Below are 12,767 nucleotides of genomic sequence, written 5' to 3'. Positions count from 1 at the left end.
TTAAAAACTAAAACACGCTTTTTATAGAAAACCAAACTAAAAATAGAAAATAAATTTAAATTAAGAATAGTGTTAAAAATTTCAATAAATATAAATTAATAATAGTGTAAATAAAAAAATGTATTTTATTTTAAAAAAAGCGTGGGGTGCTTTTTAAGATATTATCAAAATGATAATCACTCTACTCATATCTGTCAATAAAATATTTATAACTATTGACACCATGCACCTCACGCTTTTTTTAAAATAAAATACATTTTTTTTATTTACACTATTATTAATTTATATTTATTGAAATTTTTAACACTATTCTTAATTTAAATTTATTTTCTATTTTTTAGTTTGGTTTTCTATAAAAAGCGTGTTTTTAGTTTTTTTAAACTATTATTTATTTTTACAGTGAAACTGTTTTTGTTCGGATTTAGTAATACGGAGAACGTTGTGTTTCGTGAAGAGTGTAGCTCAAGGATTTTATATCAGAGTATAATAAACTACTTGAGTTTATAACAATTATTAATTAAGTCAGTCGTATTAATTATTGAAAGAAAACTTAATCAAAATTCTATATTGCACCAAACATTCGTATCGGATTCTGTAATTAAATTCTAATGTAATGAATTTTTGAGGTTATGTTTTATCGAAAGTCTAATTTTAACTTTAACATTGAGTCATTCCCGAATCTATGAATTGTATGTTCACGGTAACGTTTGATAAAATAACATTAGTGGCGATAAAAACTTCTTACATCAATTTTTTTATGATTTTTTTTTTTAATGAAATTTTCACTGAATTAATTATTGGTTATATGTTTATCCACCTTTTCGGAAGTCAAATGTACTCTCTTAAAATAAACACGCGGATTCTAGTTGATTCAACCAGTGAATGAGAAATTCACTGTTTAAATCAGTGAACTGAATATCCAAGCGCATGCGCGTGAGTAAACGCACTAATCGAATCAGTGAAATCCATTTTGCTTCGATATTTTGTTCACTGATTCATTTTAAGAGTGTACTATTGATAATGCAATTTATTTAATAGCACCAAGCACTTAATATTTTGCGCTAAAAATTACTTACAGGTTTTATATAAGAGTATTATTAACTAACAAAGTCTTTTACAATTAACAAATAAATTATTTGTGTCCATTTTTTGGAGTAAAATCAATTACAATTTTTTTTTTGGTCGAGTCGATTGTTATTTGAGAGAAAAAATAAAGTTTAATAAGAATAATATTGCAAAAAATGTATCAAATTCTGACATTGCAGGATATTTTCTTTTCTTATCTTCAACTATTTTAATGTGAAAATTTCTTTTTTTTTTACTTCAGAATAATCGAGATGGAGGTGTTTAAGAACCTGTCAGTTGAGGAGCTAGTGATCAAGTTGGGTGAAATTGTTCATGATTGTGACGCTCTCGAAAAATTGAGGCGTAAGTGACTTGTTTAATTATTTATTTTTTGAATATTTTATTTGCCATGGAACGGTTGAATTGTTTTCTCTGTCATCGATTAGTAAGTGGAGAATTGAGCGGATTAAAAAATCATTTTGTAAACGTTCATGGGCTTACTGTAAGCCAGGGGGTCGGCGATCGGGGATTCAAATGTGATCAAGGTGGGTGTTGTCGAAGATTTTTGAACTTTTCATCTTTGAGACGCCATATTAAAAAAATTCATTTGCATAATCAACTAAATCATAACGACGATAGCGAAATGAATGTAGATAATAACAACGACAATGAAAATGACAACAGAAATGATAATAATATTGATGATAATGATCATTTTCATCCTAATAATGATGGTGAAAATAATAATAATAATAATAATAATCGGGTGTTTGACATGAGTTATCACATTGTTCGAATGATTGGTCGATTCCAGTGTAAGCCGTCTATGACAACTTCAACATTGACAGATATCGTAGATGAATGTGAGGAATTGTTAGTCAACACGTGTGATTTTCTTAGAAATAAAGTCAATAATTTTTTTATTGAACAAGATTTAATTGGTAATGATGAAGCTAAGGACATTTTAAAAGCATTTGACTTATCTAATGTTTTCGATGGTCTCAGAAGATTTGACGGCCAAATTACAGCTTTAGAACAGTCTTGTCAATATATTAAGCCCGTTGAAATTCCACTTGGACGGCGAATGGATAATAAACTAAATAGAATTACTGGTACGTATCAGCCTACATCGGTGATGGATACTTTTCAGTATGTACCGATCATAGAGACTCTTAAATTAGATATTTATAATCCAAATGTCCTAGAAGCCATTCTGCATGAACAAAAATCACCAGAAGGTATACTAAGTTCTTTTCTCGATGAACAGCATGCAGAAACTCACGAATTCCTGCAACAACATCCGCATGCCCTCCGATTACAACTTTATTACGATGAGTTAGAAATAGTGAATCCTCTAGGATCCAAAACTGGAATTCATAAATTAGGAGCTTTTTATTACAGTATTCAAAATATACCACCACAAATAACTTCTGATTTGAATTCTATTCATGTGCTTGCTTTATGTGCAGACGTTGATGTGAAAAAGTACGGATTCAAAGCAATTCTGCAACCTTTCTTGAATGATCTGGAGGAGTTGGAAAGTGATGCAGGAATACTAGTGAATACAGAAAATGGTCCTTTTATTTTATGAGCAACTCTTGTTGCTTTCATTGGAGATGGTCTTGCTGTACATGATGTATTCAATCTGTTAGGACCATCTTGTAATCAGTTTTGTCGACTATGTATGTATTCAAGAGAGAATTTACATGCCGGAATTCTTCAACACGGTCAAGAGCGTACTCTAAATTTATATCAGGAGCATTTAGATCTGTTAACTCGTAATAATTTTTCCGATCAACAGCTACAGGCATGCGTGGAAATAGTTGCTTAAACGAATCTAGATATTTTCATATAACCCGTAATAAAGTATTCGATCCTATGCACGATTTTCTATGTGGTATTTGCCCAATGGTCATAAAATTGGTTCTTAAACAGTACATATTAGTTGAAAAAAAATTTGATACTAATTATTTAAATGGGAATATAGCATCATTTCAATGGGGATTTTGTGAAAATGTGAATAAACCTTCTGCTAACTTCACCGATTCTATGTTAAGAAAAAATGATCATCTATTATGTCAAAAGGCGATGCAAGTTTGGTGCTTGATTCGCGCATTGCCATTTTTACTGTTTGATAAAGTTGACAGTGATGATAAATATATGGCCTTGATAAAAAATTTACTACAAATCATGGAAATTGTATTTGCTCCGAAGCTTTTTTGTTCACAAATGCCTTATCTTGATGCTCTAATTAAACAGTTTCGAACAAGTTTCCAAAACTTGTTTCCTGATATTCATGAAATAAATAAATTCCATCATTTATCTCACTATCCTGAATGCATCTTGTGGTCTGGTCCAGCTATAAACTATTGGTGCATGCGTGAAGAAGCTAAACATGGTGTTGCAAAAGCTAGAGCTCAGGCTGTCCGTAATTTCAAGAACCCTCCAAAAACTTTGATAAAAATATTTCAATGTGGACAAAGCGCGAAATGGGGTGGAAAAGATGTTCAATTATTTCGATTACAATCATTTTCTCGGAAAGAAGAACTAGTCGATTCCACTCTGAGCCGACAGTTTCTGTTACAATTAAATTATGCAATAAATGACAAAGTACTTTCTGTGAAGTCTGCAAAAATAAATGGTGTAGAATTTCGCCTTGGATTATATGTATGTTTGAAAGTATCAACAGTTCAGCCTAACAATTTGCCATTATTTGGTAAAATAAAAGAACTAGTTATACTTAATGGTACAGAAATTTATTGCTTAGTATCTACTTACATAACAGTAGATTTTGATGTGAATTTACACGCGTATTCGATTGAACATCCCCATGAAACTGATAATCGCTTTATTGCCGTATCCGCCTTAGCACATTTCAAACCTTTTTGCCCTTGGAACCCATCAAATTCTCCAAATTTGTATATAAGTCTCCGTCATATTTTATTATGACTCATATTTTCAACTTACTTCTGTGGTCAGTATAAATAATTCTTAATTATACATTAGTTTATTATTGAAAATAACTGTGAAGAAAATTATTAAGTACTGATGATCATAAGTTATAAATTAATATTAATTTTTTTTTTATCGGCTTTCAGATGAATCTATTGATGGGAGCGTTTTCCTGGAATTGACAAAAGAGAATTTTGAGCAAATGGGAATTAAAATGGGGCCACGCATAATGTTGATGAGATTATTAGATAAACTCAGAGCCAACGTTGGAACTGATAAAGAAAATTACAGCAAGTCAGCACTGAATTCTCATGAAAGTTCGCCAGTAGATCAGGGTTTGTCGTCGGTAGTTGCTGGAACTAGCACGGAAAAAGTGTTAGCACGTGATAGACATCAGTTTTCAGTAATTGTTTTTCTATCTGATATTATTTATTTTAAAGAATTATTATCAATCTTACTTATAATTTCTATTTCTAAAATTTTAGAGGTACGGTACTGTCGCAGTGACACTAAAATAAAAACCTGAAGGTTCAGACTTATTGAAAGCTTTATGAGATCTGATCAAATTTTCGTTGATAAGAAGAGGAAAGCCTTAGTCCGGTTGGTAATGTCTGAGTTAGTCAGTCTCCATGCTACTCAGTAAGTCATCAAACAATTATTAAAACAATACAATAATTGGAAAAATTAAAATTTTCTCTGTAAAATTTAATAATTACATTATTTTCTACAGCTATCCACCGGAAGAAGCAAAAATTGCGTTGGCCAAAGCTATGGTGACAGAGTTTCCTAGATTGAAAGACTCATTTTATAAAAACGGCTGGGTAATTGTATATATGTTTAAACTAATGAAAATAATTTGCAGTAGAAAAATAATTCAAATAATCTCTGAGAAAATACTACACAAATCAGAATTCCGTTATTTTAACGTGTCGTTATAAATTTTTTTCCGTGAATTTAATAACTGAAAATTATATTATAAGATTTACGTTTACGAACTATGTGATCAATAAATTATATTTTTTAAGAACCTTACTATGACAAAAACTCAAAGACTGGATTTTTGGAGTATCGTTTGTATACGATGCGAAGCAATTTAAGCCCTTCGAAGAAAATGTATTCTAAGGCAGCTTTGAAACGACAAGAAAAAAAAACTTATTCCTCGTCATCTCAATTCGTTTCTGGATTTACAGAAACAGAAATAAAACAAAAAGTTGGTTGTTAATTAGTTAAAACTTAATTGATTTGTTGTAATCTTTTTATTTATTTTGATATTATTTAAGATTTCTGTAATGAACAATTGTAATCCAACTGATCAGAATAAGGAAAAAATTGTCACGCTTCTTGAAGAAATAAGAGACTTTAGGCGACAGTGGATTGAGCAGTCAGGTCCGACAATTTCGGAAATTTTCAGTCATTATCCACGTTTTCTAGATTATGATGGAGAAATGGTAAGGTCTTTCAGAACAATTTTTAATTTCCTTTTTTACCTTTATTACCTTTTTTGATTTCTTACTAAAAACTGAAATTTTAATATTGTATTAAATTACAGATCGAACGAGAATTTGACTCTCTGTATCCTACCTGTATCCTTTTATGCTCCCCGGATTTATCATTACGTTAAACAATGCAAACCAGCTTAGTATACCGAATCGGCTATCATTACAGATGGTTAGTAAACATTTTACGTATGTACTTGATAAAATTAACTAGCTGCTAAATTGTTGCTTTGATTAATATCATGTTTAATATATTTTATTTCCTATGTCATACTTCTACTGATGTTTTCCGTGCTGATATAACGCGAAATATCTGTCTATATATATATATACTCAAGATTACATCGTTCTGTAATTTTTTATATTTTGTTCTAGAAAATTTGAGGGCTCTGATGATATTGTCAACCTTACTGCCTGTATCAAATTCAATAATTACCAAAAAAGGTAAAGGGAAAGGAAAAGGGAAAGAAAAAGGAAGAAAAGGGTACGTATAGACTTAAATTGAAAATTTAATACCTAAATAATTGTTCTTATTTTTATGATTTTGATCTAAATAATTGATTTTTTATTTTATTCAGAAACGTGATGAAAATGATGACGATTATGAGCCTCTTAAAACCAATGCATTTCCTAACAGAGATTTGTTAAAAATAGTTGCCGTAAGTTGGATTTAATAAATTATAATTATTATATTCATTGAGCCTAATTTTTTATCTTGAATACAGGATGGAACAAATTTAATTAATTATGCAAAAAAGGTAAAAAAACGCCAAGTGACCAACATCCAACCGTATTTAATTTTAGTAAAAGGACAAGATACTGAAACTTTTTTTATCGAAGGCGACAATTGGCTAATAAATGTTAAACAAAACAGTACACCGATTGCAGCTTTCAACTTGTTGTACAAACTCTTTTATGTTTTAAATCTGAAGTACCCAGATAATTTGCAAAATTTTTATAATTTCATTGATTGTTATATTTTTGCAATGAAAGATGTGCAACCAAGATCCAGCGTATCAGCGTTACATCAGCGTATGTCGTTTTTAACAATACTCCATTAAATAATGCTGCGGATGATTCATCCTCTGATTAGTTTGGAAAAAGTTAAAGGCACTATGTTCACTGTTTAAAAAAATATTTTAGTACATCGTACTTTCTAATTTATGCCTTCGTTTTCATTTTACAGTTATAATTATAGCTTAATTTATAATCACGTTTTCATTATCAATTACTTTTGGTATATTCATAAAAAAAGTATAATTTTAATAATTATAAGTCGTTTGAAAAATTTATTATTCGATAAGTTTTATAAAACGATTCAAGTCCAAATTTCAGGAACTTTTAAAAATGTTCCATTGCAACGTACTTTATAAAAAAAAAAGTTATTATTATTATGTTGTAATTACCAAATATTATGTATGCATTATTAGTTGTAATGATGATAATTATAATTAATATTGAAGCTTTAAATTATCACTTGCTAAGTCTGAGAAAAATGATTCAAGTCAGTATGTTAAGTATGTTGAGAATGGCTCAGTAAAATGTATTTTATAATAAAAATTTAATTTATAATCATTATGTTTTCATTTTAAAGTATTTTGTATGTATTATGAGTTATAATGATTATAATTACAAATTATATTGGAATTTTATCACTTGCGATAAGTCTCAGAGAAACGATTTAAGTCAATATGTTAATAACTTTCAGTGTTTCAGTGCAACGTACTTTATAAAAAAAAATTTATTATTACTATGTTTTAATTACCAAGTAGTATGTATGCATTATTAGTTATAATTATTATAATTATAATTTATATTGGGCTTTTATCATTTGCTAAGTCTCACAAAAATGATTCAAGTCAAAATTTCAGGAATTTTTAAAAATGTTTCTGTGCAACATATTTTATAATCATAATTCAATATATGATGATTTTATTTTCATGACAAGTTATTGTTATTATTCTTGTATTATTACTTATGGTTCTTATAATTATAAATTACCTCCGTGATCAATCACTTGATTAGTCTCAGAGTGAATAATGATATTCGATCAATTCAGTGGATTTTTATGTCCACCATTCAAATTAGTGGATTTTCATTTTTATTTATTAATTCAGTGGATTCTCATATTTAATGATCGAATTAGTGGATTCTCATTTGTATTTATTACTTCAGTGGATTCTCATCTTCAATGATCAAATCAGTGGATTCTCATTTTTATCTATTAATTCAGTGAATTCTCATATTAAATAATCAAATCAGTGGATTTTAATATTCACATATTCATACATTGAATAGTCACTAATTCTGCGTGGTACGATTCGCACTTTGATAGTGAATATTCACTTACAATTAGTGAAAAACTACTAATTCATGTTTAGAGAGTAGATTTCATAAAATCTATCTATTACATTGACCCTTGTGTCAAAATTAACATAGAATTTCGTTACTATATTAATTATTTAGTCGAGTAAGGCTTAAAAATGACGTATCTATTAGGGCTGTACAATTTGGTCGGTTAGGTCGGCTAAAAAAGTTAGCTAAGTTAATTAGCCAGTTAGCTGGCCAGCTTAGTTAATTTAACCGATTAGCCGAATTAGCTTAGCTAATTAGCCAACGGCTTAACCGGTTAAATAGCTAATTTTTTACCTGAATAGTTAATTTTTTCACCTTTGCTATCATGTATGTTGACGCGCCAAAAATATTTACAATTCTTTCTGTTGACCAACTTGATGGTAGTACAGATAATATTTTCATTTTTTTTATTATTGAGAATAACAAAATTAAATAATTATTTAATTTAACATCATTCGAAGTTTAAAAAAAAAAAAAATTTTTAATGTGAAACATCTATAGCCGCACGTAAAACCGATTTCTGGCGTGGCGACGCATGCCGTGGCGACGCGTCGCCACGCTATATGATGGTATATATATACAGTCTATTCGCTCAGTGCGAAGCCATGGTGGGGAGAAACTGATTTACCGTCAGCGCTACCCGTGGCTATATCCGATACTACGGGGGGCTGTTTTTATGTTTCGAGTTAGCTAAATATACAAGTGAATTGTTATTTAAAATTTATTTAAATAACATAACATAAAATGAGTCACAAAAGTTGTTGTGTTGTTAGTTGTAAGAATACAGGTAGAAAAAGTGCTTGTCATTTTTATAAATTTCCAACAGCAAGTTGGAAAATAAATCAAAGGAAAAAATGGATAGCCGCTGAGGAGACAAAAGTAAGTAGAATCATAACCTTACTATCGGTAATAATAAAAATCTTGAAAGGAGTAAAACTTAAAAAAATATTAAGTTTAGAAAATGCTAGTAAATATTATTATTAATTAAAAAAAAAATTTTTTTTAAACATTTATAAATTTAGCATAATTAATAATTATTAATTATATATTAAAAAATAAGATTGAATTTTTTTATTATAAACTTTTCATTTATTATTTAAGATTCATTTACTCTTTTCTACTCATTATATTAAACTAAAAGATTATCCATACCAATGATCATAAATTTTAAATATTAAATATTAAAAATTTTCAATTTTCCTTGCAGTATTGATGGCTCATTGTGGACTCCAAAGGCACATGATTATATTTGTAGTGATCATTTTATTGGAGGCCAAAAGTCTGACATAGAATCGAGTCCCAGCTACATTCCTACTAAATTTCCTACAGTTTATAAATCTCAAAAAGTTAATGAGTTAATGGTCACGAATAGGTGAGTAATAATATATTGAAATTAACATAATTTAAAAACTAAAAAGGAGAGTATTACTATAAATTTTAGATATTATTTTATAAATAAATACTGTCGCTATTAAAATTTGTGATTATCAGCAATCAAATAATATGAACTTTTGTGTAATAAATTTTTCAGATTTAAGCGCTTAATGGACCGCCGGCAGAACAAAAATGCATCTTCAGCACTCAATCCTGAGCCTGAAGTTAATGAATTGCAAGAAATGATTACTGTGGATCCGCCGACAGTAACTCATTTGAGAGTTGATCAAGAGTGTCAAGTTAACTAGCTTTAAAGTCAAATTAACTAGTCAAGTTAAATAGCTTTCGTTATTCTTGCGAAACTCTTCTACCTCTCGGACATGTTCAGCAAGAACCAGCTTTTTTCCTTTTACCAATGTCTGTGGCTGGAACTGAATTTCGTGGGTTATTGATTGAAATCCCGTTTTTATTATGGTTTCCATTTTAAATCCAAATCTGAAAATAAAAATGATAAATTTAATCGATTAAAAATTTTTCCCAGCTTTATTATTGAATTGTAATATGTTAATTTTAGTTAGCAAACATAATCTATTTTTTTTGTACTCTAAAACAATCAGCACTTTTAATTTGTAGAATTTTGAAACAATAAAATATTTTGGTAATTTCGTTTAATCTAAACTTACTTATAAAAAAAAATAATTAAATGTTTATTCAAGTTTTCTTATAATTTTTCTCTATTTTCTTTTTATTTGAATTCAGTCTGATTTCAGTTAACCTATCTTTATGTGTGCTAACTTCTATGCTACTTTTTCGGTATTAAATATACTTACATTTCACTTTTTAATGCACAAGAACACTTTACATTAACAAATATTTATTATAAATATTTCCTTTAATTAAAAAAACATTTTTTTATTTATCATTCGATATTATTATTTCTGACAGCCAGTCAATACATAATAAATATATTACAATAGCCCCCTGTAGTTCAAACGTGCCATGGCGCTGAAGTCGCGCACAGAGCGAATATGCAGTAGTGTGTACGGAGTGGCGACGCGTCGCCATGCGCAATCGACTGTGCGATTCTCTCTCACTCGATCCGGCGTTAAGCCATCTCTCTCGCTACACTGAGCTCGGATACCTATAGTGTATACTCCGTAGTGTATACAGTGTTGTTTACTACAGTACACATAATCTGTGTTTTACTTGAAAATAAATTATTTTTCTGATAATAAAATGTCTGACCGTGATAATTTAGAGAGTGAAAGTGATCAGCATCCTGCAAAGAAAGCAAAATCACACTATGACACACTATCAAGTCATCAGTAAGTTAATTATATTTTTATAATTAAAGTATGCATTTATCTGTGCATTAAGCACGCGTATACTTGGTGTGTTTTGAGCGCCAGTAAATGTAAAATATACTCTCTTGGTAGATTAAAATTCACATAAATTTCATTGCATATAATGTTTTTAAATTAATTATTAATTTTAATTTCATTCTTATTGAAATTAATGCATTAAAACAATTGCTTAGAGAATAAATTTATTAAGACTGACGGAATTGTATTTCAAAATCAGCTGATGGCGTGCAACGCACGAATGTTTTTCTTATTTGTTATTAATATGAACATTAAAAAATTAATCAATTTTTCTAATCATAGTGGAATTTATAGTGAAACATTTATTATTGATATTTATAATTTACGATCTTTAGTAATATATTGAAATAACTAGCTAAGATTCTTGAGTTTACTAATATATTGAAGCCAATTAAAATTTTTCTGTATATTTTAATAACATATTTTTTATAAATATTTCAGAACCCAACAATCATCACAGGGGTCACAAAATATTATTATTGAAACTGGACATCACCAAGATCAGTTAAACACAAGACATACTATTAATGTTATGTAAGATTTTATTAATCTAATAGTACCAGAATATACTAATTTTTATTTAAGCTCTCAAGGAGATACATATGACGAGGTGGTCTATGAGTATAGTAAAAATCATTCTATTTCATTACTTTACGTAGCTTTAACACGAGTAACAAGTCTTGAAGGGTTGTTTATATGTAACAGTCAGGATAATTTAAGATTTTATCATGGAAGAAGAGTAGATCCATCAGTTTCAAGTTTACAGCAAGAATTTAAAAGATTATCTCTAAACAAACTTACTACATTGCAAGGACTGATCACTGAATTTATAAACTCCAGAAATAAATTAACCATTTATACTTTAAACTGTCAAAGTCTCAGAAAACATACTACTGATTTACAAGATTCTATTTTTCAAAGTAGTAACTTTTTATTACTAACTGAAACATGGCTTCCTGCAGATGAATCAGTTGACTTACCTAATTTTCATTGTATAGCTAAATTTAAGAGACAAAATGTTAGAGCCACTGGAGTTGCCATTTATAAAAACAACAATACTTCACATATTACTACATTCAACATGGATTTAGTAATTCAAAATGCTACAGAAGTTCATGTCTCCCAAACATCTATTGGCGATATATGTGCTTCACACGTTAAACTAGAAGATGGAAGTGAATTGATGATGATTGTTGTGTACATTTCTCCTAATAAAAAAATAAATGACATCATTTCATTTTTACACGAGAGATTATTTCCGTACAGTCACAGAGGTTCAATAACTTTCAAAACCAATAAAGACAAACTAGCATTGATTTTAGCTGGGGATTTCAATGTAAATTTTGCAAAAGATGAATCAACGCCATTAATTACGTTTCTCCAAGAAGAATTTCAATTGCAAATTAATAACAATCCAAGAGAACCTACCACCAGATACGGAACAACAATAGATGCTGTATTTATTAGATTTCTTGATAATGTTATGTCCAATACTTTTGTAACATACTTCAGTTACCATCGACCAATTGTCACAGTAATACGGTCCTCAGAGGCAACATCGAATATAACTATTACCGAAGTCACTGATTAAACGAATTAAGTAGTCACGATTTGAAATAAATTCGTAAATTTTTGTATTTAATGAAAATAAATGTTTATTCAATAAATAGTCATCGATATCTGGAAAAAAAATCGTAATATTTTATTTTATCATTATGACATATTTAATTCCTATCACAATCTGTTCTTTTCTGCATATTACTTTTACAAAATAATGCCGATGTTTCACATCTGCCAGGCGTCCCGTGACGGCTCACATTTTTTTTTTCCCAAATTCAAAAATTTATATCTTCGAAAAAAAAAGAACACCCTCTTGAAAATTTCAGGATATTTTAAGATTAGTAAGAGGTACTCTATAAAAAAAAATGAACCAAAAATTTCATAGCGAGCTTTGATTTTCACGATTTTTTAAATTTCAAAATTTTCCCACTTCTTGATTTTTCAAAAATTTTACCCAAAACAAAAAAATTTTTATAGTCCTAAGTATCCCCTTTAAAATGAACTTTGGTCCATGTCTGTAACTAAAATAGTTTCCGAGATATTACAAAAATAAATTTTAAAAACCTGAAAATGGTGAAATTTT

At 29.0% G+C, this 12,767-nt stretch overlaps 2 protein-coding genes and 3 long non-coding RNA genes across 5 annotated transcripts; 4 read left to right on the top strand and 1 right to left on the bottom strand.

The window, feature by feature from the left end:
• The first annotated feature begins 387 nt into the window (after positions 1-387).
• On the top strand, positions 388-3,910 carry LOC123271189 (histone-lysine N-methyltransferase, H3 lysine-79 specific-like). The gene is made up of 2 exons (XM_044737435.1): positions 388-594; positions 1,328-3,910. The coding sequence occupies exon 2, from the start codon at positions 1,475-1,477 to the stop codon at positions 2,654-2,656; it is 1,182 nt and encodes a 393-aa protein (XP_044593370.1). The 5' UTR covers positions 388-594; positions 1,328-1,474; the 3' UTR covers positions 2,657-3,910.
• A 1,983-nt stretch (positions 3,911-5,893) lies between these two features.
• LOC123271199 lies at positions 5,894-6,786 on the top strand. Its single transcript, XR_006510805.1, has 3 exons — positions 5,894-5,997; positions 6,092-6,172; positions 6,239-6,786. It is a non-coding gene; the product is annotated as an uncharacterized LOC123271199 (long non-coding RNA).
• A 1,686-nt stretch (positions 6,787-8,472) lies between these two features.
• On the top strand, positions 8,473-9,776 carry LOC123271197. Its single transcript, XR_006510803.1, has 3 exons — positions 8,473-8,747; positions 9,076-9,240; positions 9,400-9,776. It is a non-coding gene; the product is annotated as an uncharacterized LOC123271197 (long non-coding RNA).
• On the bottom strand, positions 9,650-10,182 carry LOC123271198. The gene is made up of 2 exons (XR_006510804.1): positions 10,073-10,182; positions 9,650-9,737 (listed from the first exon to the last, which is right to left on the bottom strand). It is a non-coding gene; the product is annotated as an uncharacterized LOC123271198 (long non-coding RNA).
• A 200-nt stretch (positions 10,183-10,382) lies between these two features.
• Positions 10,383-12,301, top strand: LOC123271195. The gene is made up of 2 exons (XM_044737443.1): positions 10,383-10,567; positions 11,066-12,301. The coding sequence occupies exon 2, from the start codon at positions 11,706-11,708 to the stop codon at positions 12,213-12,215; it is 510 nt and encodes a 169-aa protein (XP_044593378.1). The 5' UTR covers positions 10,383-10,567; positions 11,066-11,705; the 3' UTR covers positions 12,216-12,301.
• The last annotated feature ends 466 nt before the right edge of the window (positions 12,302-12,767 follow it).

The sequence above is a fragment of the Cotesia glomerata genome, linkage group LG9 (assembly GCF_020080835.1).
Source record: "Cotesia glomerata isolate CgM1 linkage group LG9, MPM_Cglom_v2.3, whole genome shotgun sequence".
Classification (NCBI taxonomy): domain Eukaryota; kingdom Metazoa; phylum Arthropoda; class Insecta; order Hymenoptera; family Braconidae; genus Cotesia; species Cotesia glomerata.
This window is presented reverse-complemented; position numbering and strand designations above follow the sequence as displayed.